The sequence below is a fragment of the Gymnodraco acuticeps genome, unplaced genomic scaffold, assembly GCF_902827175.1.
Source record: "Gymnodraco acuticeps unplaced genomic scaffold, fGymAcu1.1, whole genome shotgun sequence".
Classification (NCBI taxonomy): domain Eukaryota; kingdom Metazoa; phylum Chordata; class Actinopteri; order Perciformes; family Bathydraconidae; genus Gymnodraco; species Gymnodraco acuticeps.
The window spans coordinates 651364-678712 of NW_022991991.1; the positions used below are offsets into that span (position 1 = coordinate 651364).

The window sequence follows — 27349 nt, forward strand, 5'->3', positions numbered from 1 at the left end:
AGTGATCTGGACTTTAATATGACAATGTTGTTGTCCTTTTAGTGAAAGGAAATGTCGTTTCTCCATGGGAAGTGACTCCTCATTAGCGAATGCACGCACACATGTATGTCACTCTGGTTAGCATTGTGCCATGCAGCTACAGGGGTGCCTTCATTTACTGAACACAGCTCAGTCATTATAGGTAAAACACAGTCGCTTTTGTGCTACTTCAAGAAATCATCACAGCAGGGTATATACCGCTGTACCTTGAAAGGACCGAAGCAAACACACATACAGAAAGTAAGGGTCATTCAATTGCAGCATATTTGGGTTTCTTTGGTTTATACTTAACCACCACTTGCAAAACATGACCTCTGAGTATACATATAAAAAGCCTATTGTGTTATTGACTATCAAAGCACAACATGGTTTCGTGAAAATGAAAGTTTGCAGGATTCCAGTTGTATCTTCATGGTGTATTGTATTTATTGTAAGGCGCTCTTTATACAAGTGTAAATTAGCATTCCATGTGTTGTTATTATGTAATTGTTTGAATTCTAAGTAGTAGGCCTTTGTTAATTTAATTCCACACTGTTACTTACACATGAACTAAAGACATGGATGCCAAGTAGTTGTCCTTAAAGCTACTATAGTCTCTACCTTGCCTCAGTTTTAATCTTAGCCTATTGTTTGTCATGCTAAAGTAATAGTGTGTAGCATATTAGTCAGCTGAAACAGATGTATATGTTTATTTTTAAAATGTAAGTTCCTTTAAATGGGTGTTTTTCTTCTAAAAAGTAATATTGGTTCAAATGCCTTAACATGCAGCTAACTTTGCAGCTAACTGTTGAGCTAAGTGTATGCTGCTAACGTACACAAGGTAAGTATCTAACTAATGTAACTATCATCAGACTCAACAACACCGCCCTAAAATATATTACAACCGTCAGACCTTCAATAAAATATAATAAAGGAATGTCTGTGATGCTCTATTTTTATGAGGGATACGTTTTCTAACATGTTAGCCGAAAATGTTAGCTAAACGTTAGCTTACTGTTCATTAAGCATCTGTCTCTCTGTGTGTGTCCCAGCTGTCAAAGGTTGTTTTAAAAGTTCACTGTTGCTCATTGCTTCTGAGAGTAGTTTGTATATGGCAAACATTTTAGCCAGCAGTAAGGCACAGGTTTATAAAGTTAGCCAAATAAATGCTACCTATCAGTTAGGTGTTGTAGTTTCATGGTGATGGTAATGTATGACTTAGCCTACTGCTGCAACAACCCATTACATATAACACATGATCATGAACAACCCAGTCTCACGGCATTTCGTGTTATAGTCACGATATTAATCTATTGATTCGTGTCCACCAACACGATGTTTCGTGTCAAACAGGACGATTTTAAAAGCAATGTAAATAATAACCAATTAGAAGAAAATACAGATTTCAGTATTCTGAGGCTCTGAGCCCCATTTCTTTTCCTCGCGGATGGCAAAAAAGGTCCGACATTATACAATTTAAAATAAAAACAATAATCGTGGCTTGATATTGAGTAAGGAAATGTTTTTATGAACTACACAGCTTCTGGTCTTCCAAGACCCGACCGGACAAAAATATGTGGTGCAGGCACGAAACATAGGCTACTACCAATAGAAATGCATTGCTTTTAAAATCGTTCTGTGTGATATGAAAAAAATGGGAAAATCGTGTTGGTGAACACAAATCAATAGATTACATTTTGTGACTATTACACGGAATGCCGTGAGACTGGGTTGTCATGAATTAGTGTTATTACAAACATCTGTGCTTGAATGCTAAAGAGAGGTCCAAATACAGCTGTGTTTAAGTGACAATAGTTAAAAACATATTTGATACAATATTTTCAGTTTAGCACAAACAAATGTTTTCAGTGTCTCTTTCACACATTCATTGTCAAAACAAACACCAGCTTGACTCTCCATTCATTACGGTAAATATTTAATTAATTCTAGAGGAAAAACTATTAAAAAGACAAACAGCCCCAGGCAGGCCAGTCCAAATATTAAATATTGTCAAATTAAATATCTGCCTGACACATGGAATTAGGGAGTGCACTTCTTAGTGACATTAAACAGATTTGGTTTGATACTGTGGTAACTACATATATACAGTATATATACTTTAGTAACTACAGTATACAAGCATATACCAATATGTCATCTTGGACAAAGAGGATCATTTGTATGCGTTTGGGTAGTGTGAGTATGTGTGTGTGTGTGTGTGTGTGTGTGTGTGTGTGTGTGTGTGTGTGTGTGTGTGTGTGTGTGTGTGTGTGTGTGTGTGTGTGTGTGTGTGTGTGTGTGTGTGTGTGTGTGTGTGGTGTGTGTGTGTGTGTGTGTGTGTGTGTGTGTGTGTGTGTTACCTGATAGGAGTTAGGCCAGAATGTAGAAATGGCCAGCTCGGTCTTCACCCAGCCTTCAGTAACAGTAGCAGAGGTGTTCCACACTGGGTTACCCTGAGTGCCTCCATTCACCTGCAGGTACACAGTAACAAGAAACAGAAAATAAAAAATACAAGAAAAGAGAAATACAAGTTTAAAAATATAATTTGGCATTTGAACGTTTCTGAAAATAAAACTGGATAAGTTTACATTTAAAAAAAAGATGTGTAATCACTGTGTTAATTAGGCGTTAGTTGGACAAATGGACAGTTTTTTGGGACATTGCTGATGCTACTGTTTCTTAACTTAGACCACATTAACGATCAACCCCATTGGGACAAAATTGTACATTCTGAATGTATTTTATTCATTTCATTTTCGCACTAATGAGAATCTCAATTAAAGTTAAGATGGATACAATATCAAAGTTTACCAAATGTGTTAAATGAACTCTTAAATCCATAGTCGCCTGACATTGATTGATAGGTAATTGATTACATGATTAGTTGATTCCTTAACGCATTGAGCAGTGGTTTGTTATTCCCCTTGCTCAGACTTTTTTCACTTTAAATCATAGCTTCATCCTCACATCCATACATTCCTTTGATTTCTGCTTACTGGTCTTCCGTTCAGCTCCCTCTAAATTAGCCAACTCTTTTTTAACAGCCTGTCCATCAGGGCCTTAAGACCACAATATAAAATATGAATTACAATATTCATAAACCACTGGTTCCTATTCTTAATCTAAGCTGTTTGCTGTATACAACCATTTTTATAATTTGTTAATTTTAACATGCATTTGTCTCCACTGGTTTCTGTAAATAAAGATTATATTATGCCGGTTTATTTCAGTCTTGCTACAAAGAGTAAAAAAGCAAAAACCATTCTCTCAAATGCTCTTTACTAAGCTTTAGCCTACTTTATGCAGTTTATTAAGCTTTACTTTATGCCATCCATTATTTTATGGAGATCAGTAATTATTTGTTTCTTTCTATCTCAAACACACAAAGCCTTCTCTTAACACTCAATGGGACTGTGCTAACTCAATCCCTTCTTGACAGAAAACAGGGGTCATTGTTTGTTTACCTGCTTAATCTGTTCAGTCTATCAGCCTCTTCATCTATCAATCCATCCCTGCCTGTCAGTCAGTTACTCACACATACACTCAAACACACATACCTTGATGTAGACGTTGAGCGTGCCCGGGCTGGCTCCGTCCCGACTGGAGAGAGAGTACAGAAAGTCGATGCAGTGGGTGTCATTTTCCTTCAGGGTAGGCATGTAAAGGTGAGCCTTCTGCCCCGACGCCCGCCCTGACGCATTCACCATCATGAACGAACCTACAGCCACAGAAACAGGAAGGAAAAGGCCAGAGAGTGTTCAAATATGATCGTAATAATACAGGTGCAATCAGAGTAGAGATCCATGAAAGACAAAAACAATACAAGGTTATAATATTTCAATGGGTCGAGGTGAACCTGTCCAAAAGGCATTGCGGGGCCCACACAAAGGTCTATGGAGACAATGCTAGTTAATGTTAGCTGTTAGCAACCGGAGTGCAGTACTGTTATTGTGGGATTTATAATTAACTAACGTTTTAAATGTTAAGAGAAGTCTCATTTGGTGACGTTATGATGTGTTTACGCTCTATTCAGTAATGAGAAGTATTTGTCAAAAGTATATTTTAAATGTATTGAGTGTTTAAATGTAGCGTTTAGAGCATGTTTTTGGCATAAAATGTAAATAATTAAGGTAAAAAAGAAAAAGATAAAAGTTCTACAGTACATTTGCAAATAAATCTGAGTTTAACTTTCATCTGTGTTTTAAAAAGTTTGTAATCTTTGGATTTGACGGATTTGACGCATCAAATTCCATCACATGTTTATAAATCTTGTTTTGTGTTCATATTTTATTCAAACAGGTTAATAGCCTTGATCAGCAAGTTTAAAACGGATTAGACTTGTTTCATTCTAATTAAACCAATGCCATCATTTATTTAGTGGTACTGATCAACATTAACTTTTTCTTTAAACTCTCCGCTGTAGCAGATATAGAATTTGTCGGTATGGTTTCTGTACTGTTGATATGATATCAGGTCTGAGCGCCATTCCGTTCGAAGCTTGATGCAGCAAAAACGCAAAAACAACTCGAGCTCTTTTACACACTTTGGACGTTTATCAGCGTCTTAATGTATCCACGCCCCGAGGGTTCTGAACCACGACAGAAAACACATTTTCTCCGTCGACTCGTGGTTAAAGTGTGTTTTAGTTTATGGTTTATGGCACAGGACGGAGCTTTTATGGGTCGACCGGCTCCATTTGGCTGACTGCCATCGGAGAGAGTTAGAAGTGACTGGGAGACTATTTGGCAAGAGAGTGTGAGAGGAGAGATACTGAATCAAGCAGGTGTGACTGTGCATTTCTAACAGTGTCTGTGTGTGCATGCCATGGCTACTCTATTGCTAAAGTGTGAAAAGTGTCCTGATTTCATGTAGTAGGAAAGAGAGAAAATGTGTGTGTGGGTAGTGGCTTAAGAAATGTAATTGGATTATGTACCTTTTATTTTGTAAATAGATCTAACCTTATCAGTCAGTTTTAATTAACACAATACAGGATAGGGAAACCCTCAAAAAGCATAATAGGGATGACCACAATTAATTTATTGCTAAGGCAAAATCATATTATAGATTACATTTTTTTTACTTATATATATATATATATAAATATAAATAAAAAAATATGCATTTACATCAAATAAAAAATACAACAAAATGGACATGTCACGTGTTCATTCAATTGCTTATGCATTTTACCAGAAACTGTTGCCTGGATGTCATGACATTTTGATTTGAAGGGTCAGTGCAGTGACTTTGACAGAGGCAGGAATGTGCAGACTACTGTACTTGTAAGGACATGTATTGACTTGCATTTATTTCTTATTATAACCTTAACATGACCTTAATTCTAACATTGCTCGGAAAAAAAAAACATTGTACATGTGTGTTGTATGTGTGTGGTTATTCCAACACACAGTTTTCTAGCACTACAGTTGTATGAACAGTTTTCTCTCTTTTATTATCATTATTTGAATGGAGATTTTAACTTTAATGTTGTGTTCGTACTATCCTAGACAGCAATGCTATACACACACATAAAATACATCATTCACTGTAAACAGACACAGGTGGCTAAAACAGATTACATCTAACACTTTGGCCTTGGCTAAATGGAGCTTATCTACAGCAGAACTGTGTGTGTGTGTGTGTGTGTGTGTGTGTGTGTGTGTGTGTGTGTGTGTGTGTGTGTGTGTGTGTGGTGTGTGTGTGTGTGTGTGTGTGTTTGTGTGTGTGTTGTGTATGTGTGTGTTGTTGTGTGTGTGTGTGTGTGTGTGTGTGTGTGTGTGTGTATGTGTGTGTGTGTGTGTGCGTGTGTGCGTGCGTGTGTTTGTTTGTGTGTAAAAAGTAATCTAGCCTGGGTGTCTAACCAGGTATTTTCACAGTGAACCTCCTGATTACATTTCTTATTCACACATACCACCAACGTGTATACTCACACACCCACCCACACACACACACACACACACACACACACACACACACACACACACACACACACACACCACACACACACACACACACACACACACACACACACACACACACACACACACACACACACACACACACACACACACAATCACGCACCACGTATACACCACTCTAACCACTTCTCTAAATTCGTAAAGCTGTTTGTTTCTGAAGGGGATTGTTTCGTTTAAAATGATCTTTTTGTTTTCAACCCGGGCTGGCGATAAGAGTGATGTTTGTTACCCAGAGACGGCTCTCACCAAGACAACTGTCACTATAGGGGAAGAGGACGTGTTACAATGTCAGTCAAACTGAAAGAAATGACATGCACGCCCATCCATTCACACCATTTGCAGTTGTACCAATACATGCAAAACACAGATTTCCATATAATGAAATATGGTTCACACATTCTCATTCTCTCATTTCACACGTTGTTTCCCAGCTGTGAGGTCAGAGGGGAGCAATCTGTTAACGTGAGAAAACCTGATGAATCTGTCTTCCGTGTCACCACACACACACACACACACACACACACACACACATCAAAATAACTGGGTCATCTCAGTGGAACAAACGTTCCAGTGCACAATGCCACATGAGACCAGCTGTTTTCACGAATACTGTTGGGAGTTTGAGACCTTGCTTTTATTTTCCACAGTACTACATCTACATCTAAAGTCAGCAGAGGGCTCAACAGCGTCGCACGCCCTCTGGAGTGCCTTTGAGCACAGCATTTAACCCCCAGTTGCTGTTCTGCATCTCCACATGGTGCAGATCTGTTTAGAATATGGTGTGTCTATGTGTACGGATCTAGATTCAAAATAGTAACGTCTCAGAAAAAAACAAGTTAAAATAGGCGAAAAGAAGATATTTGACCAAAGTAAAAGTTGTAATTCTACAGTGTAAATTACTTAAATGCTACATTCAAAAATCATACTCCAGTAAAAGTAAAAAAGTATTTGCATTAAAATATAATACAAGTTGTAATACAATACAAATATATTATACAAATAGTTCTTGTCATGTAGTATGGCTGAATTCAAAATCATATCGATGAAGTTACTGCATGTGTTCATCACTTCAATGTTGCAGCTGGTAAAAGTGGTGCTAATTTATAATCTTATCTGAAAAGTGAAGACGAATCCAAGCTCTTAAATGAATGTATTGTTGTAAGAAATGCAATATTTACCGACAAAATTCAGTGAAGTAAAACTATGAAGTAGCATAATGTGAAAATACACACTTGAAGTTCCTCAATGTTTTACTAAAGTACATTACTTGAGTGAGAGGTTACATTTCACTTTTGCATCAAGTGACTGATTGGTATTAACCTATTTATCCCCAGAGCAACCAATATATGTTTTTAATATGGGATATATATACTGAACTATATCTTTTTGAAACATATATTAGTAGTTATATCAAGTCTTAGTATTTGAAACTATAGAAACAACATATATAACTCAAAGCTATAGTGATATACTGTGTAGGAAAGGACAGATGAATAAGATTGAAGAAAAATAAAAGCTGTGTGAGCTGCCAAGACCTTAAGACTGAACAGAATAAATGTTTGGCAGCGCTTAAAGTACTTTAAGACTGACTGAGCTATTAATCAGACGTATGTTAGGGAGAGAAGAAATGAGAAAACATGGTTAACAGTGGGGTTTTCTCCCATCAATACAAAAGGAGACTCAGTCAGATCAATAATGATACAGAGTGGATTGTTAACACATAATACACACCAGAGGTGGGATCAAGTTAGTGGTCTGCAAGTCACAAGTCAAGACTGACAAGATCCAAGTCAAGTTCTAAGTCCTAGCATTTCAGGTTCCAGTCATAATGATTCTCTGTATGTCATTTGTAATTGTTCAATCCTAAATTATTTTACTGTCATTAGTCATTTTTTGACCGCCGCACAATCGTATGTGAACAAAGTGATCTTTGGTGTAATTGATCTACCTGGTGCTCACTATTGTAAGATAATGATTCTCTATAGAACCTTAATGCTGTCTACTTGGTTCAAACTAGGTTGATATGGGAATTTGGGTGTTCACTTGATGTAAATGAGTCATTTTCAAGATTAGGAAATACAAATAAATGTATTGAATATCAACTTTTAAAATAACATACATTTTAATCTTTGGGGCTTAGGGTTAGGTATCAAGTATGTTTACATCAAAAAGCTCAAATCCAAGTGAAGTCAAGTTGCAAGCCTTTTTGGATGTTGTCAAGGCGAGCCATTACATTTATGAACGTAGTAAGGACATGTGACTCAAGTCCAAGGACATATCCAATCATTATTTAAAAGGTAAATGTACAGCATTCGTGTGCATACCGGAGGAGAACAAACCTCTTTCGTGTGAGAGGATGTGTGTTTGTGTATAACTGTCTGTGTTTCTATGTTGCGTGTGGGAGGCCAGGGGAGTTGCCGAGTCCCTTTACAGGAGTGGGGAACTGGCTATGAAAGGCGTGGGACGCCAGTTAAAAACGAGTAGGTGCTACACACACTACACAAACATATCTCATCTTCCTACTTAAGATTGGTTTGGGACGTGCTTCCTATCATTTATATTCCATTCGCAGAAGCAGGTTGCTTCATATGTTGCTTGAAATATGTTTATTTCTCTTACATTTTCTCCCATGTTTGGTTATTTTCAATAAAAGAGAACCATTTTGCATTCTAACACAAAATTGGTTCAATTGGAATGGGTGAGGTCTGCAAGGGAATTATTTATGACGGATTCTGACAGGAGGTAAGGAGAGGAAAGAAGGATAACAGTGAGGGAGGAAAGGAAGTAAAGAAGGAGACAGGAAAGGAGGGAAGGAATGAGATTTAAAGGAGCATCAGCTGTGGAGCACACGTGACCTGAGCTGGATGACAAAGTACACTGTTGTTGTGTAAAATTACTCTTCTTCTTCATCGTCATCATCATCATCATCATGAAAGGCATTGCAAGGGAATCACTGGAGTCATACTGACAAACATCACATTGGTCCTCGGCCCATTTCACACATTTAGTACACCCAATTCCCCCCGAGGCTCTCATGCTCATTCACACACACACTAACACACACACACACTCACCACGCCAGTGTTGGATCCCATATGTTCTGTGTCCTGAATGGCCATGAATCATCATCATCACACACACACACACACACACACACACACACACACACACACACGCACACAGCACACACACACACGCACACGCACACACACACACACACACGCACACGCACACACACACCACACACACACACGCACATGCACACACACACACACACACACACACACACCACACACACACACACACCCACACACACACACACACACACACAGACAAACATATACGTAAATACGTAAAGCAGAAATGGTCTGGTCTTCTTCATGTCCTGATTGTTACTATTCATTTCCCTTTATTTCCATTTCTATTTATCCACCCATATCAGCCTAGAGTAAAGACATTATCCATGGTATTTGTTTCTGTTTTAAAAAATTGTTACGGTCATTTATTTGTTACACTCAAAGAAAAATTAGGGCAATGGATGTTCATATTCAAATGTATGACACGATGGTCAGAGCAGCAATTATATACATTGCATGTCTGTTTGATATAGCAAACAGCTGGCTAGCTAGCTAGCTTGCTATTCCACCATGCTTTGATGCTTTGTTCTCCGTTATCTTGTTTTATATTTCCCTTTATTATTGAAATATCCTGTCTGTCTGTCCCTGAGCTTTGCAGTAATCTGATAAGTGATCAAGTCAATCATTGAAGAGCCATTACAAGAGCAATGTGCCAAAATGCAAACAACTCATTTAACCTTACTGAATGTTAGAATTGGAGCCCTCTCTTCCTCCATTTCATCCTCTAGTCTACACCTTCCATCATCCTGTCTGTCCCTTTAAAAAAAAAAAAAAACTATTTATAATCCATCCTTCCCTCTCCCTCAGTATTTCTGTCTCGCTCTGTCATCAGTGGCTTGTAAACACAGACACCTCACCATTAGAGAGGAATTTACTTTCAATATCACCCGAAAGAAAAAGCTTTTAAAGCATCAGAATCTAATTCATGTACCCTTAATACAGCAAATGGAGCAGGCGGAGTGTCTGAATGTGCAATTGTGTGTGTGTGAGTGCCTGGGGGTTTTGTCATTCTTCACAAAGAACCTAAATAGCTTCTATAATGCTTTTGCATTGGTTTACATTGCGGCTGGTGTCCCATGTTGACACTTCGCCAACAGCTAGCGGCAATAAAGGCATTTAAAACACAAATAAAAGAAAGAAATCCCAATGACGAAGCAAATGTTGGCAACTTTGTTTGAAAAGGAGAAGGGAAGCTTGGTGGGTGATCAAAACCCTGGAGGGTATGGGTCACATTCCCATCCAGGGCAGAACATATTGGGATCTGTATTCTTCATGGGTTTGCAAGCCTCTGTAATATAACACCAGTAAGTCATTTGTTGGTTATCTTCATCTCTATTAAAGGACGTACAATATTCTTAGCAGCCTAAAGAGAAAAAAAGTGATATCTACATAAACTTTGTACAAAACAAGGGCGTTTCAGACAAGAAAGCGGTTTGTGCAACAAAGCAGAAAGAATCGCAGACTAAATCACTCTTTAATAGATCAATTACATCTGCAGACTTTCTGTTGAAACACAACGTTGAAGCAAGATGTTCACAGAATGTGCTCAAATGGCTCCCTGGGGTCCCGACTCAAAGCGTGCTGGTTTTTGGATCTGTAGCTCTTAAATCTCTCTTTTATTCTCCTTATCGGATGTTTTGTGTCTGTCGTGTCTTGGATTAAGATTTCCTCTGAGCATGGATCTCTTGTGGTTCTTTAAGCATCTAACAGCTCCGTTTACATTTGTAATTTGGACGGGTGTTTTGAAGTCCAGCCAAGGGTGTGATTTGATGGCGTGGTGTCCACATGTGGCCTGGAAATGTCTATCATACATATCCCACAGCTCCTTTGGCTGTTTTTTTACTTCATCTTATGTTCTGTCGACTTTTCTTATGCACCAACTTTTCTTTTCTGGGTTTTTAAAAAAGGCTTATTATTTAAATGTGTCAAAATAGTGACCAGAGATGGTAGCATGGCTGTGGATATTCAAGAGTATTATTAACTGCAGTGGCAGAATGTCAAATCCATACTTGATACATATACCAGTCCGCAATATGATGCTGTATGCAGAAGACAATGTGAATATGTCTCAGAGCAGTAGAAAAAGATCTTAAAATAAAAACATTAATCTAAATGACTGAAGCTTTACATTATAAGCCCTTTATTTTACAGAATATGTGACTTGTATGGAGGAAATGGTATCAAATAACACATAAGTCTTCTTTTAAGAGTAAATATACTCATTAAAAGGCTCCTCATGGTCTTTAATTGTTCAATTCCAACTGTCCCTCTAAATAAGTTTTACTTCCGCCTATAAAGTCAAATCAGGTTTGTTGTTTGTACAGCCATTTAAGGGCTAATATCTATATGCATCATAATAACAGTTAAAATACATTTTTCATCTGACTTTGTCTGTCCTTATGGTGTCTTTTATATACCACCCTTCTACTGGATAAGTGGAGCACTTAATTTAAATCAATATCGCACTCAATCATTTTCATTTAACTGATGGAAGTGTTTTTTTATTCGATGAATTGGGTAGTTAGGCAACTGGAGCGTGTCCCATTAGGCTGAGGGTTTGAGTTTGTTGCAGGTTACTGTCTGTTTATCACACTATCAAACTAAATCAGGAATGCCCCAAAAATGTATCTGAAATTAAATTTAAAAAATAATTTGAATAATAACGCAGCCCTTGTGTCCGCTTCCAGAGAACATCACTCTCCGTTTTTAGGAAATGCCTTAAGACCCACCACATTTTACTGACTAACCTTTACTTTATTTATTTATTTATTTTTAACCTTTTATGCTCTTAACCTTTTTTCATTTTTTATATTACCATATTTAATCCAAATGCTCCTTAGATATATTTGTATTTTATTTTGTTTTATTATTTTCTCCTTATAGCTTTGTGAAGCACCTTGAGATAACGTTGTTTTAAAAGTGTGCTATAGAAATCAAATGTATTATTATTATTATTGTGTGAAATCAGTTGCACACAACTTGTATGTTTTGGATCGGACCCCCATAAAGAAACTCCTATTTGGATCTGTGTATACACACCATAGACTCATCTGTATTCAGACTGTTGGGTCTGTTCATTGAGTTTTTCTGCTGTTAAATAAGGAAGGAATGGATGAAGTGACTCCTATCAGGTAACACACACACACACACACACACACACACACACACACACACACACACACACACACACACACACACACACACACACACACTCCTGCAGGCCATAGTGAAGCTGCTATAATCCTTTCCTAATAAGGTGGTAAAGACAGGGAGATTGACATTATTGATCAGGCCTTTAGGGAAAACCTCTCTGTTTCCTCATAGAAAGCTAATCAATAGTGAGCATATAAGTCACACACACAACTGTAGTCAAGTAAACCCATACAGTAAATCCCTGTGCTAAATTTGACCTGTGGGAACTCTACATCCCAAAAGACCTTGCTGTGTGGGTCACTGGTGGGGTGACCCATAGGAGATCAAAGACTGAGCATGTGACTGCTGACACTAGAGACAATGGATGGGAGGTCGTCTTCTGCTTTGCTCTGCCCTCAGGTATATCACCCGTCAATATGTGTGCGAGTGTGTGAGAAGGAGGAAAAGTGTTTGCCGTCATTAGGGGTCACTGTGTATCAAGATAGAGGGGTTAAAGCAGGGGTGGGGAACCTTTTTCCTCTCAAGGGCCATTTCAATTTTTTCAACATCCTCCAAGGGCCGTACAAGTTATTGACCTCTGCTTAAAAATCACAGCCCATTCATTTCACCTTTCTTTCATGCTGTGCAAAGAAAAAGCAACCTCTTAATCCAGATATCTCGCCATGACTCGCACATGCATGCACGTGCACGGTTGTGGCATGACCTCCAAACAGAAAGATATGGACACAAGATGTGTGCAAATGTACTTAGTTTCCTATCCATGTGAACATGATTTAAGTGGTGGGGGACCTAACCTCCTCTAGGGCGGTCCGGGGGGCATGCTCCTCCGGGAAGATTTTTTCTTAAATATTGAAGTTGAAAGCATCAATCTGGTGCACTTTGAGAGCAAAATGAAGAGATCTATGGAAACATCTCTCAACACCCATATGAAACAGAACTGTAAGCAGATTTACTTTTTCTTTATGGATATTTTACAAATCACTCCCCTTTCAAACTGTATTCTTGTTTATTAATAACAACTTTTTTTTACTGTCATATTGTATTTTATACCTGTTTACTTTATTCTCTTGTTTTTTGATAACTATAATGATCATATAAAGATGTGCCTTTACCTCACTGGTTGGAGAAAAAGCTTCTTATATTCGTTAGCATAGCTAGCTAACCAGATGCTAATAACAACAAAGTTATTGACTGTATGATCAGTATGACAGATGAGCAGATCGCCACTGGGCTTTCAGCTAAAGACACAGCCACGCAAAAACTGCGGCATGTGTACGGCTCCTTATGGGTGCTGCCATTGTTGAAGTCCCGGAGCGGCGTTCGGGTGCTCTCCGTCAGAACTACACCCCTGTCAGACGAGACATATACCACGTGATGACACGTTAGGCTCGTGTTGTGTTCAAGGACCATGACCGTTGTCAGGAAAAACAGGCACTCGCTTGTTTAATTATTTTGCAGTCTAGATTTCTTTAATTTTTTTCTTTTTTGCGTGTGTTTATAAATTACCTCGAGGGCCATACCAAATGCTCTCGCGAGCCGTATACGGCCCGGGGGCCGGAGGTTCCCCACCCCTGGGTTAAAGGGACAACAAATGTGACAGAGGAGACGGTACTAGATGGAGAGAGGAATAACTATCAAAGAGTTGACACATTGAAAGGGCATAAAAAGGACAATATGTATAAAAAGTACAATTATTAAAGGGGCCCTGTTATGTTCATTATTAGGTTCAGTATTAGTATGTAGTGTCTCTACTGTGACATGTCTCCATGCTTTAATGTTCAAAAAGCTCTTTATTGGTCTCACACTGCCTGTGCTGCAGCACCTCTTTTCACCCTCTGTCTGAAACCAGAGCCCAGTCTGCTCTGATTGGTTAGCTGGCCGGCTCTGTTGTGATTGGTCAACCACTTAGAGATGTCCCGCCCTTTAGTCTATCATGTACAATGCGTTGGAGCGCTAGAAAATATAAGTGTGAGTGTTACAAAGTGATGTTATTAAGTTCCGGAAGTAATCAAAGGAGTCCAAAGGAGGAGTTGCAGGCAGTGTGTGGGAGAGAAACTCCCTCTGGAGGGAACTTTGGGATTTGAGCCTTTGCAGACCATTTACATGCACACAAACCTATTACATACTACAGGGAAGGGAAAACCCCAAATAGTATGATAGGGCCTCCATTTTGTATCTTCTTTTCTTCATGTATGCCCAACAATGTGGTGCACTGTACAGACACTCATCACCTTCATTTGGTTTAAAATTCCGACATCACTGATACTTTCACAAAGTCGCCCAACTACAAATGTAGCCAATCCAATGAATACATTGGAGGTTTAAGCGGGCAGATTACCTTCTTTGGTTTAGGGATACTTTAGGTTTGCAAAATGCAAATGTCCATTGGGGTCTTATGGGCACTGTGGTAGACACACGTTTTACCAAAAGAGCAAAACTCCAGCAAAGTGTCTTGGACTCCACACTTCCTGTTGGCTTCTGAAAGGGCAACGTTTTGAGAAGACTAATTTATTAGAAACCAGTCATTTAGTCAGAAAGGGGAAACTGAATTTAATTTCTTACTTCTTTGCTTCAATGGTGGCCTTTGCCAACGGACATCTGATGAAAATTGATGAGTAAGTAGAAGTAGTATTAATGAGTAAAAGCAAAAAAACACGGAGCAAAGTCATATTGTCCTCCAACAAAAAGTCACAACAGCAGCACATATACATTCCCCAAAGTAGTTTCCATTCATCACACATTCAAAACTCAATTTGGCCTTTTCATGAAACAGCTGAAGTTCAGTGGTATTTCCCTTTAATGAATACGACCCTGCGAGAGCGATGCATTGCTCAGCATCTGAGGTGTGTGTGTGAGTGTAATTATGTGATCTTTCCTACGGTCTCTAGAGTCCAGAGATAATTACCAGTGGATAATGGTTTGTGTGCAAGGAATGAAATGGTATGGCTAGAGAAGTGTGTGTGTGTGTGTGTGTGTGTGTGTGTGTGTGTGTGTGTGTGTGTGTGTGTGTGTGTGTGTGTGTGTGTCCAAAGACATGAGATGACATGGCTCATACAAGACGGATATGTGTGAGCCATGTCTGTTTGACCTTACACATACCGGCTTGTAACGCTTGAGTATGGGTGTTTGGGTGTGTGTACGAGTGTGTGTGCTGTTTTCACAAAACAAGCGCCTCTGTTAGTGTGTATGTGTGTTTCCTCTGTGATAGATGACTCTTACACAGTGTAAAGTGAACGTGAAAAATGGTAATAAAGTTTAATATTGTTCCCTGCAAGGCAGATTTATGACACAGTGAATTTAACATCCGTTTCTCATTGAGACATTGATTTATAAACAAAAACACACACACACACATATACTTTAGTGCTTGCATTTGCAGACAAAAGGTGTCCTGTACATTAGCACACACAAATACGCACTCCCAGATTGGTGCACAAAAGCTTCCACACACACACAGTGTAGTGGAAACACCTGCACACACGCAAAGAGCTATTTGGTTTCCATATATCACTGGGTTTACGATTGCTCTCTCACTATTCCCTGATCTCCTCCCCGTAGCACTGCACCTGTGGGTAATTGGCTTTTTAATGACTTCTGCATTTCAACACATTCCCCATCTTGGTTATTTGCCTCCTCAAGCCTCATTTGAGAAGTCACACTGAGCGAGAGAGAGAGAGACATGATGGAGGGGTGGACAGGTGAGAAAGTAGACGAAACAAAAGGAGAGAGGAAGAAAAAATAGGAAACAAATACATAAAATCACTCTTGGCAAATCTGCTAAAACTGGGTTTCAACATTCAGGTATTCTAATGCAAATTAGACACATGAAATGAAAAAGGGAAAACCCCTGCTCCGAGTGGAAAATGTTTTAAGATGATTCAATAAACAGCAGGGTAAATGCATTTGTATGATAAGTAATGATGTTGGCTCAGGATGATCAGGCTGGTAAATGAGGCAATTTCACTGCAAAACAATTCAAAGGAATGTTATCAGGATAATGTGCTTCGCACTTGACCTTCAGAAATGTTATGACCGCAATTTCTGTAATATGCAAGGCTCCATTCTGTCCACTACCTAGAGCATTTCTTAAAGGTCACCTATCATGCTTTTTTTAGGCAATAGCATAGGTCTCAGATATATAAAAATATATAAAAAACATGTCTATGAAGTGTTTTGCTCAAAATACCAAACAGATCACCCATTCTAGCCATGCCTCATATCCCTCTATTTCACTTCCTGTTTCTAAAGTGCTGATTTGGGGTATAAAGCTTTAAAAAAAAAAAAGGAGGGGTTTGAGCTCATGCGGGACCCGGCAGCTACTGTCTCAACTAAATACTGCCGTGATGAAACGCCATATCATGGATTATCAAGGGTTACTTCTGAAACAGTTTGGAGCTCCAAGGCTTTCTCTCTTGCCGGTTATACCACAAGGTGAGTTCATTTTTACTTCCTGCTTCTTCACACACATGCTCTCCAGTACAGGTTAGCTCTGAGTGTTAGCGATGCTAATGTGCACCGACCATATTACGTCCAAAACAGTCGGGCATTGTTTCTGATAGCAACGTTTCTGATAGTGCCGTGGGTCCACATTTCAGATATTATGTCATATCGGACGCAAATCTGGATCCGCTTCATGGTAGCCCCGTTTTTAGAGATTTGGGTACGGAGGAAAAGAGAGAGGGTTTTATTTACTGACGCTGCGTGAGTTCCCTGACACACTGGGGACATATAGTCATGTATAAAAGACATCAAAAAGTGCATTTTGCATGATAGGTCCCCTTTAAGCCCATGTCTTTGTGAGGGCTACAGTATGATGAATTCAAAGCTAATATTGAGGCCAAATATGTTTTTGGGGGTTTTCTCTTTCCGGTAGTGTGTGTTATATGTGTATCTGCATGTAAATGTTCAGTAAAGTCTCACTGCCCTGTATCCTTTGGTCAACAGCAATAATGGATATTAAAATATGCTTAAATAAAGAGGCCCTTTTATGCTTTTGGGGGTGTTCCCTGTCCTGTAGTGTGTTATATTAATTGTTTTGCATGAAAATGGTCTGCAAAGCGTAAAATCTCTGTTTTTCCTGCCTGAAATGACTCTATTGGACTCCTTTGTTTATATGCTTGACATAAGATGTGAAGATTAGGGTGTTTACTGGGTGCGTCTAAAAATATTAGTGTACTGTATTCAGTTGTTGCCTTTTTTTGTCAAAGTAATGTACAGACCTGACCTACAGCAGAAATCCCTTTGTGTGAGTAAATGTCTGTTGCATGAGTTGTTTTTACGTTTGCATGTATTTACAGTAGAATCATGTTCTTTTTACCTTTAAGCCACTGTGGGTTTATACTTGTGTGAGCAGCATACCAAAAACGTGTGCTTGAAAATTCTGTTTGAGACAAGTATAGGGAGACACACACATGCTGTAAGGACAGACACAGAGACTGAAAGAAAGAAAGATATTCCCTACACAGAAAGCAGGGAAGTGCTTTGAAGTAACTTTGCTACAGTAGTGTCAGCCAGTCCACAGAATGTCTTCCAAACTAAAAGATACAACCTTCATTCACCCCATGCCATTACATGTAAACACTTACAGACTGTGGTGATGCAATTGTAAACATTACAAATCATAATTAAATCTGTATTTCAAGGTTGCAACATCAGCAGGCTACAACCCCCATTACTGACCCAAAAAGAGACCGTTTCTGGTCCAGGCTCTTAAAAAATCTTATATTCCAATTTGGTGGAATTTGGAATCAATGGTGGTTCTTGGAATCACTCAGTAATTATGAATATGTGTTTGTTTTTTTATAAAAGTAAAGATTTTTTTTTAATTAAAAATGAAAAACACTGAGTTAAAAGGAAGAAGAAGAAGAGCATCTGGAATTCAAAGGCAGTGGTCCATCCATATCAGATCTACACATATCTGTAAAATCCTCATTTATATACAATGGTTACTTGTATCTAAAGCATGGTATTGTGACATCTTATCGTGGTTGTTTCTCCGAGCCTAGAGGTGGAAATGCATCCCAGCTCTGGCAGTATGGGCCCTTGTGTATTTATTATGGCCAGTTCCATCTCTCTAGGTACTGCATATGACTGTGTTTAAATCCTGACATTACATTTTCATGTTCTCCATCCCGGTCAACGGCAAGGCCATGATAGACTTTAAGGCACCAACATGTTTCATTCCTGCCAGCTTTACTGCCTTCAGAGATTACCTCGCACACATCAATAAACAATAAGAATAATATGTCTCCATGTCTGTGCAGGAGGTTGTACAGGCGATGCCAAGTGCATGAATTCCACTTTCACGCTTGCCTTTTCATATCTGCTTATGATCATATCCTTGTGCCCTTTACTGAGCTTGTGTTTGTGTCTATATCTACTCTATGAATAAGATTTGTTGTTGATGACATTTTTACAGTGTTTTCATTACCATCTGCCATGCATCATTACATGTGAAGAAGTATTTCTATTGCTGAGGGCTGTAGTGTGCTCTGCATTGTTATGGATAGACAAATATATGGTTTTGAAATACTGGCAGGTTTTTCATGAACCTTCTGTTTCTCATACAAGAAAGTGTCTCTGGCTCTAGAGCTTCTTGGATGTAGGGACTAATATATTATAGTAATTTCCGCCATATTTTTTATTTGCTTATTTTGTTTGTCAGCAGGATAACATCAAACCTAGAGCACTGATTTGTATTATTTGGCACAAGGGTTAAGCATTGGCCAACCCTTAAAATGATGGAGCACATCTGAATCACAGCGCAAATGCACCAAATTATTTACAGTTTGGGAAACATTGGTGACAAAGACCATACGACCTGGGCATGGGTGCGCGAGTGGCCTTTTAGTAGTATAAAAGATTGTCGCCGTTCCAGAGTTTTACTACGACCAGACTCTTTTTTCTCAATTAATATAGCACTAAGATTATTTTTCTTTCACATACTGTATGGAATGCGTATATGTTTCTCAACTAGCTGAAGAATTGTTTTTGCAAATACTTTCACAAATCTGGCTGAACAAATGGGGCTAGGAAAAGTGAAGCCAATGTCCATCCAATTAGGACTCCACTGGTTTCTAACACAAGTCAAGTTTTACTGAAGGATATGAGAAATTGAACATTAAACATTTTCCTGACAGGTTTAAGATCTCAATCACTGGTTTCAAGTCTTTTTCACCTCAGCGTGATTCTCCTTTTGTAAGTTATGATCATTTTTTATAAAATACATGTTAGGGCAGGAACAATTTAGGGCAGGGCTGTAACATTTTGATTATCTAAAGATGTATTTTTCAGCGTTCAGTTGTACTTTACTCCACCATTTTGTGTCACTTATGGTTGCAAGACCTGGGCTTGGGGAGTAACGGATTACATGTTACGTGATTACCGAATCAGGATACAAAAAAATGTACTCCCTTCTTTTCTCTTGTATTTATTTGCACTGAATTTGATATTAATTACTTTTATACTCAAATGAGGTTACTGATTAAAAAATGGTATTCTTAAGGAATACATATAAATTCACTTTCTCAAACCTGGAAAGACCATACTTGAAGCTAGCTGTAAAACCATAGACCACCAAACAACGATGAAGACATAACACATGTAGGCTACATCTATGTTTCTATAAGAGCTTTGTTCCTCTCCTTTCCCCTCAAGGAGAATATCAGTCAGGAAATATTACAGCTATTTTTAAAACTCACCATCAATGCTGTTTTGCAAAGACACACACACGGCACATGCACCAACAAACACCGTCAGCGTCCTCAAAGGCATTTTCAACTCACACACGGAGTAATATGGAGCCCTCAGCTGGGTATATCATCAAACCACTAACTGCAAATGAAGCAAGGAACACATCAGGGGCTCAGATTAGATGGAGCTGGCAGAGATGGAAAATCAAACCGTCAATGATATCTTTCTGCTGCCTCCCCCTCTCTTTTTGGTTATCACCCCCTTTTCTTCCAGGTTGTCTGTCATTTTCAGACATTATTGGCTGTCTCTCAGTGTTTGTCCCATTCAGTCTGCCTCCCCTCTCCGTCTTCCATTCCCTTCACCATACATATAAACAGAGAGAGTTATCACTGGCCAACAGGGACCCATTACTTCTGTGATCCAAGGCTTTTATATGGTGGCTTGGTCTTAAAAATGGGCATTTATTGCTCCCCCTGATAAATTGGGTGAGTGTGTTTTTCTGTGTGTGTGAGTTGGTGTTTTTCATTCAATCTGCTGTTTGCTTGGAAAGGCTAGACACAGATAAGAGCGTTACATACATATTGTGTTTGTGGATTATGTGTGTGTTGGAGAGAGTATAAAGACTCTAGAATGGGAAACATTTGAAAACAGAAAAAGGGATAAAGAATGAATATCTGATGTTATTTTAGTAACACATTACCGTGGCCCAAAAAGGCTGTCAAAATGTGGAGTATGGGCCACTGGTATTCTAACTAATAATACACAAACAGCAGGTCTATTGATATCAATTATTTATTTTGACCTTTTACAAACTGTACTTGAGCAGACCTGTTGAAGTGCTGGGTGTTACTTCAAGAGGCCAACTAGAAACGGATATCCCATAGTAAGTTATGGTGTTACACAATTTTACATTATGTGTCGGCTTCAAATGTCTTACAACTGATCATTCTTCTGTATGAAAAAAAGATGAACCATTGTCAAATGTAAAAGTGACACCTACTAGGAGGAGTGGAGTGGGTGTAGTGGAGTGGTTTGAGATTGTTCCTACAGATTATATGATTTTTTTATTTTGCTGTGAGACCGGTTTCCTGTTTACTGACTCTCCATTGTGAAGGGAATGGATCAATTTGAGAAAGTAACCAATAAGTAGAGTGAACAATGGAGCAGAAAGACCCAATCCCATCCACTCTCTAAAGAAAAACACAATAATAGGCGCTTTCACACCGCAGTACTTTTCCCACTTTAGTTCCGATATAGTTCCGAAATGTTGCGTTCACACCAAAAAGAGCCGGAACTAAAATTAGTTAATGAGAACCTTTTTACTCCCTTTTCCGTCCCTGCTAGAGAGCAGGGACTTTCGTGGGAGAAAAAGGTTCCTATGTCTGATTGGCTTGGCGGATTGCAAACCACGCCCCTTAAAACTCCCAAAAAGTTTTGTGAAGCCGCCATTTTATTATCCTCGCATTAGCATTAGCATTAGCCCAGCGCAGAAACGCAGAGAGACTGACTTATGGCAACACAAAATAAAACATGGGAGCGGTGGAGATGAGGAGGTGTCGGCGTTCTGGCGATTTACTCGGAAGTCAGTCCCCAACTCCGGGGACTTCCGGCCGGGGACTTCGGGTGGCAGTGGTTGGCGGCCTGCCAGTAAACCCAAAGCAGAAGAAGAAGTGATGTCAGCGGCTTCATTTGCCTAATCCTCCCTCAGGGATTTATTCCGGTGTGAACGCGAGCTGCACTTAGTTCATGAGAACTAAAGAGTTCTCATGAACTAAGTTCTCATGAACCTTTGTGGGAAAAGTACTGCGGTGTGAAAGCGCCTATTAGCAAATTAGATTTGATTTGAGTTATGACAATGTAATTGTAATGTATCTAAGAAACCCTGAATAGAGTGCTCCAGGTTATTTGATGCAATCCAAATAATCTGCAAATACATTTCTACATCCATTTATCTATTTAGCATCCAATACTGACCACCTCACCATGTCTTCCAAATTAACTAATTACCTTCATTACCTGTTCTACAGTATGTTTCCATCATCCATCTTAAACTGTTCCATCATGTCCTTGATGCACAATTAAGGTACTTTGAAATAATTTCCAATCACTGAGTTGGATCACTTTCATGATGTAACAGGAAACGTTTGTTATAATCAGGGGTGCACATAACTTTTTTGCCCTGGTTCTCAAAGGAGCACCTGGAGATGTTGCTTGGTGCTCATCCTTAAAATGAAATAAACTGTAACTTTTGATGGGGTCTTGACTTTATTTGCCAGACACACGGCACAGAACACACATGCAGAGGTGAACACAGAACACACATGCAGAGGTGAACACAAGACAACATTAGCACGAGCAGTAATCCTACAAGCTGTCATCACTGTTCTCCTGACTGTTCTCCTCACTGTCTTCCTCTCTGTCAGACATGGTAGCTGATGATGTAGGCCTACTACATTCTCTCTGGTTGAGTCTGCGATTAGTTGCTTGCATCCACAAGTCAACAGCTGGTTTTGGGTCGAAAGTCTCTGTTGTCATCTTAGACAAGTGGATGTAATCAAATAAGTATGTGAACATAACCAATAACCTACCATAGCCAATAACAAATTAATGTAACATATTTTATTTGTGTTGTTCATTAATATCTTATTTTACCTTAACATTTATTTATTTATGCATTTTTTTTTATCTCTCCAGTTTTAAAGGATATTTTTGGTTACTGTTCTATAGTATACATTGGAATGATTTCAAACCTGTTTATCCCAATAATTATAAAGGAGTGCCTTGGAAATATGTGTTACTGTTTACATAAATTGTGACCAAATCGTTTGAACTTAGACTAAAGTGAACTATCTAAACACTCAGAGTCCTTTACCTCACTGAGCTGTAGTTATCAGCCTCTCAGTCTGACTGGAGAGGACTCTCCCTCCACATCATTGTAGAAACATCTTCTTCTTATATCCGTTAGAGCAGCTATAGCACCAGATTCTAATAACAGCGCCGGTACCGGTGCACCCTCCCTCTCTCCCTCGCTCGCTCCCACACTCACTCGCATTTTGGCTGTGAGCTGCGGGCGCCAGATAAGCCAACATCCCCCATTTTCATCACTTACAGCGCCCATCGTACACGGCAAATGAAACATGTAACCGGGGTGAAAAGCGTGTTACATTTACTTAATTATGAATATTGTTACATCAAGGCCGAAAATTAGGGTGAGCACCAACGGTCAAAAAAATGTTTTTCCCTCCCAGAGCTGCCAGTGCAGCACCTCCACAGATCTGGCGCCCTATAGGCGAACATCTATAACGCCAGTGCCACGGGCCGGCCCTGAGTTCATATGCAACTCGCACATATATTTCTCTCTTCTCTCTCCTCTCTTCTCTCTCCTCTCTTTTCTCTTCTCCCTTCTCTCTCTCCCTCTCTCTCGCATGCGCACCTGCAGTGTTGCCAACTCCATAGTAAGGAAAGTAGCTATTGGCTGTCCGAAAAGTCGCCAGAAGTCGCTAAATGACGTCATCGCCTAATTTGCATATCATGTAATGGCGGCTGTAGGCAAAAAACGTTCCCAACCCTTCAAGGATCAAAACTTGAAACCACCGGAGTTAAATCCAGACGACAGTAGATCAGAAATGTCTTTGCCTTTTGAGTATGTTTTGGGGTTTTAACATGACAGTTTGGCATAGAAATCCCCCTTACAATAAAGGCAGTATGCCCGTGTGTCATCTCCAATAAATGGCTTCAACCATGGCCGTATCTACCATTGAGGTCACCGAGGTCCGGACCTCGGTAATATTTTCCAAGCTGTGTATATAACAAAACTTGTGAAATAATTGCACTAAACAGGGTTCTTTGTAGTACTTCCATTTACTGACGATGGGGGCGCTGCATAACTACGTAGCCTCGATTAAAGCAAACAGAAGAAGACGACATATATCAACAAACCACCGCAGCCCGGACTTGTACCGGAGCAGCGGAGGAGTGATGAGGTATCTAGAGATCTGAGTCCAGCGGGCTGCTTGTGTTTCTGTTCATCAGGACATCATATGATCAGCAGATCCTGTGTGAACTAGCTAGAGAGCTAAAGTTAATTACATTCATCCAATGTCAGAAGGATTACCTTTTAACAAACGTTTTAATGTTTTTCTTTCATTTCAATTTGAGTAAAACATTGAAGATATAACATTGTGTTGTTTTCTTTTTACACTGACTCAGATATAATGAAAATACTACGTCAGTCGAAGCTCAGCTTTGGTAAGGAAGGGACAGGACAGGCAGAGAGAGAGAGAGAGAGAAAGAGACAGTGATGGAAGTCAGGGAAGAACTGCAGGTACAGTCACACAAAAGAATGTAGGCTTAATAACCCCATCTATGTATCTATCTATCTATCTATTTATTTATCTATAACAATAGTCTTCATTTACAATAGGCATAATTTTAAAACAACAAAAACATCTATTGCAGTTATGATTTCATAATAAAACACCATTTGCTTACATATTTGTTCTCTTTTGAGAATCAAACAAAACAGATTTAAAAAAAAAAAAAATGCAAACAAACAAGTCTAATGAACTAAATCAATCAATCAATCAATGTTTATTTATAGCCCAATATCACAAATGTTACATTTGTCTCAGTGGACTTCACAGTTTGTACAGAATATCAGTATGACAATACGACACCCTCTGTCCTTAGACCCTCACATCGTACAAGGAAAAACTTCCGGAGAAAACCCACAGTTTAAAGGGGAAAAAGAACGCAAACAAACAAGTGAAATGAACTAAATTGCTGAATTGCTTTTAATTCACTGGCAGGAGCGACAAGTGAGAAGGAGCAAAAAGTGAACAACGAGGGAGAGATTGAACAAAGAGAAAGAGTAGAGGACAGAGAGAGTAATGAACAGGAAGAAGACAGAGAGACTCAAGAAGATGGAAGAGAGGGTGCAGGTCCTTCTGCATGTCCAGATCATTAATAGTAACAATCAACTGATTCTTATGTATTACACTTTCAAAAATAATTGATGCTGCATCCACTGACATGGTTTGAAATCAATATATTATCCAATGTGTGACCCCCCACAGGACTTAAAAAGCACCTAACTAGATCATGAAAATCCCAAAAATCTGGCTTCAACCCTGGCTTCAACCATCCTTTATACTCAGGGTTTGATTCCCACTCCTTTCTGTATTTTTGAGAATACAATTTAGACTGTGCCATGATGTTTAGCTTGTCACAGAGAGGCACACACACAGTGGACGAGGTGATTGAGTGACTGAGGCTGTGTGAGGCAAAGCAAAGCAAAGGCAGTTATTTATTATAGTGTGAAAGTGAGTGAAGAAACATTTACATTCAACATTTAAATCCCTCTCAAAACCAGGACGGCTTGGCAGTTGGCGCATGCGCAATTCATTTGCAGTCTCGACGCGGGGGAGTGTGGTTGTCTCCTCTCTGCTCTGACTGCAGCAGCAGGGTTGCGTTCCGATAATCCAAAAATTAGCTCCTAAGTTCTAACCCTATCTCCTATTCCTTGACCTCTGAGTGAAACGTCACGGGGTTAAGGGATAGTGGATAGGAGAATTCAAAAGGATTTAGGAGAAGAGACTGTGGTACTAGAGAATCCGAATGCACTTTCATTATCCGACGTGTTTATGATGCGCCAGCGGACGTCATGAATGTGCGTCTGCTGCTGTGGGGAAACTATGGAAACTACAGTTTTCTATACAGCAGACTACAACATGGATGTTCAATAAGAACGAGGGACTCATCTAGAGACTCTGCACCGTGCTCTGATGCTGTTGTTTTATGCTTTATGAACGTGGACAACAGAGAAACATATTCTTCATGACCAAAGTTGGAATTGAAATAAAAGAGGAAAGTGAAACTTATGCTCGTCACCCTCTCCCTCCGGTCCACATATGATTGTATGAACTATTAAAAGATCTTAAAATAAATACAAATGTATTTATTATAAACGTTAGTCCTTAACATCTATCACTGTGTATATCACCATTCAAACATCTTTTAAAAGTTGAACAACCCCACACAGCTCAGTGAAATGTTGACTTTATTTGATCATTTCAGTAAAAACTAACGTTCATATTTCTCTTTTTGATTATAATACCAAGCGGCAAACTGTGGGGTAGAGCCGGGAAGCCAATACGGAAGTGCCACACACTGCAGTTCATATATTGGCCGATAGGCGATGGCTGCAGAAAGGAGCAATTTCCATAGACCCCCATGTTAAAATGCCCGATTTTACAGCAGAAAAAAACATGTTTCTACCCCTGGCTCCATACATTTTATTATCGATATAGTTAGATTCCACCTTCATGATTATGGATCTGTGAGTGAATTGTTTTCTAACGCGACCCTTTATATTTATATTAGGTCTTAAAGTTTGTGCATACATTAGGGCGTGGTCACTTTGATTGACAGATACGTGCCTCACTGTCAGCTAACAGCAACTTGTCCAATCTGCTAGGCTACAACCATAGAGGCTACAACGTTAGTTAGTTGTAGTTACTGTACTTGATCCTTTAGCTGTGTTCGTGGTGATCGTGCCTGTTAGGGAATATTGTTACAAATACCAGATAATTAAAATGTCGTGCTGTGCGCTTGAATGTACTAACAGATCTTCCAAGAAGTCTACTTTCAGCTTTTTTCGGTGAGTAAAATGATAATATTATACATGTTAACCCCGTTAGCAGGTGTTTGTGTGCTTGTTAGCTTAGCCTGTTATGTAGCTTATTAGCCAGCTAAGGACGTAACCCTTTATACATATATACAGTTTAGTTTATGATTCAGCCTTGGGTAAGACTTTTATACTATATGGCTATGACGCCCATAATGCTAAACGGGAGCTAATGTTAAAAGGGGTGGGCCGCCGGAGTCCACGCCGCCGAAGCTAACGGGGCTGCAGGGTGCTAGCTCGCTAGCGCGTCCCGGCGGCCAGCGGCGGAGTCCGGCGTTATAACTGGAGATCAAGGAATACATCGTAACGCGGACTTGGTTCGCCTGCAGCCCGCTGTAGTATTAGCTAAATAAATTATGTTGAGCAAGGCTTATTAAGCTGAACACCGCCACAATTATTCTGCTATGTATCGGTACTTATTTTATTTTATTAACGTGTGAATGACAAGCATTAAGAATAATACCAAATAGCTAATTATCTTGCAGATTGTCTCGTTTGATTATGAATGTAACGTTTATATAGTGGAACTACACTGTTTTATCAAAACCAAAGTGCCACGCAGTGACTTGGTATGCATGTATTTCAGCAGGAACCTAGATGACATTTACCAACACAGACTATATAGAAATATTTGTAAAAGTTGTTTATGCGTTACTAAGTGAATATGGCATTAACCCTCCTGTTGT

The 27349-nt window shown here is 39.2% G+C and overlaps 1 protein-coding gene across 19 annotated transcripts in view; it reads right to left on the reverse strand.

Moving 5' to 3' along the window:
• The window catches only part of ptprt (protein tyrosine phosphatase receptor type T), a 397778-nt gene that overhangs the window by 296699 nt on the left and 73730 nt on the right, over positions 1 to 27349 (reverse strand). For all 19 annotated transcript variants that reach the window (XM_034201114.1, XM_034201107.1, XM_034201120.1 and 16 more), the window contains exons 3-4: positions 3576 to 3736; positions 2379 to 2489 (exon numbers count right to left, since the gene is read on the reverse strand). In XM_034201114.1, the coding sequence (XP_034057005.1) occupies positions 2379 to 2489; positions 3576 to 3736 (272 nt within the window). The remainder of the gene's footprint in view (positions 1 to 2378; positions 2490 to 3575; positions 3737 to 27349) is intronic.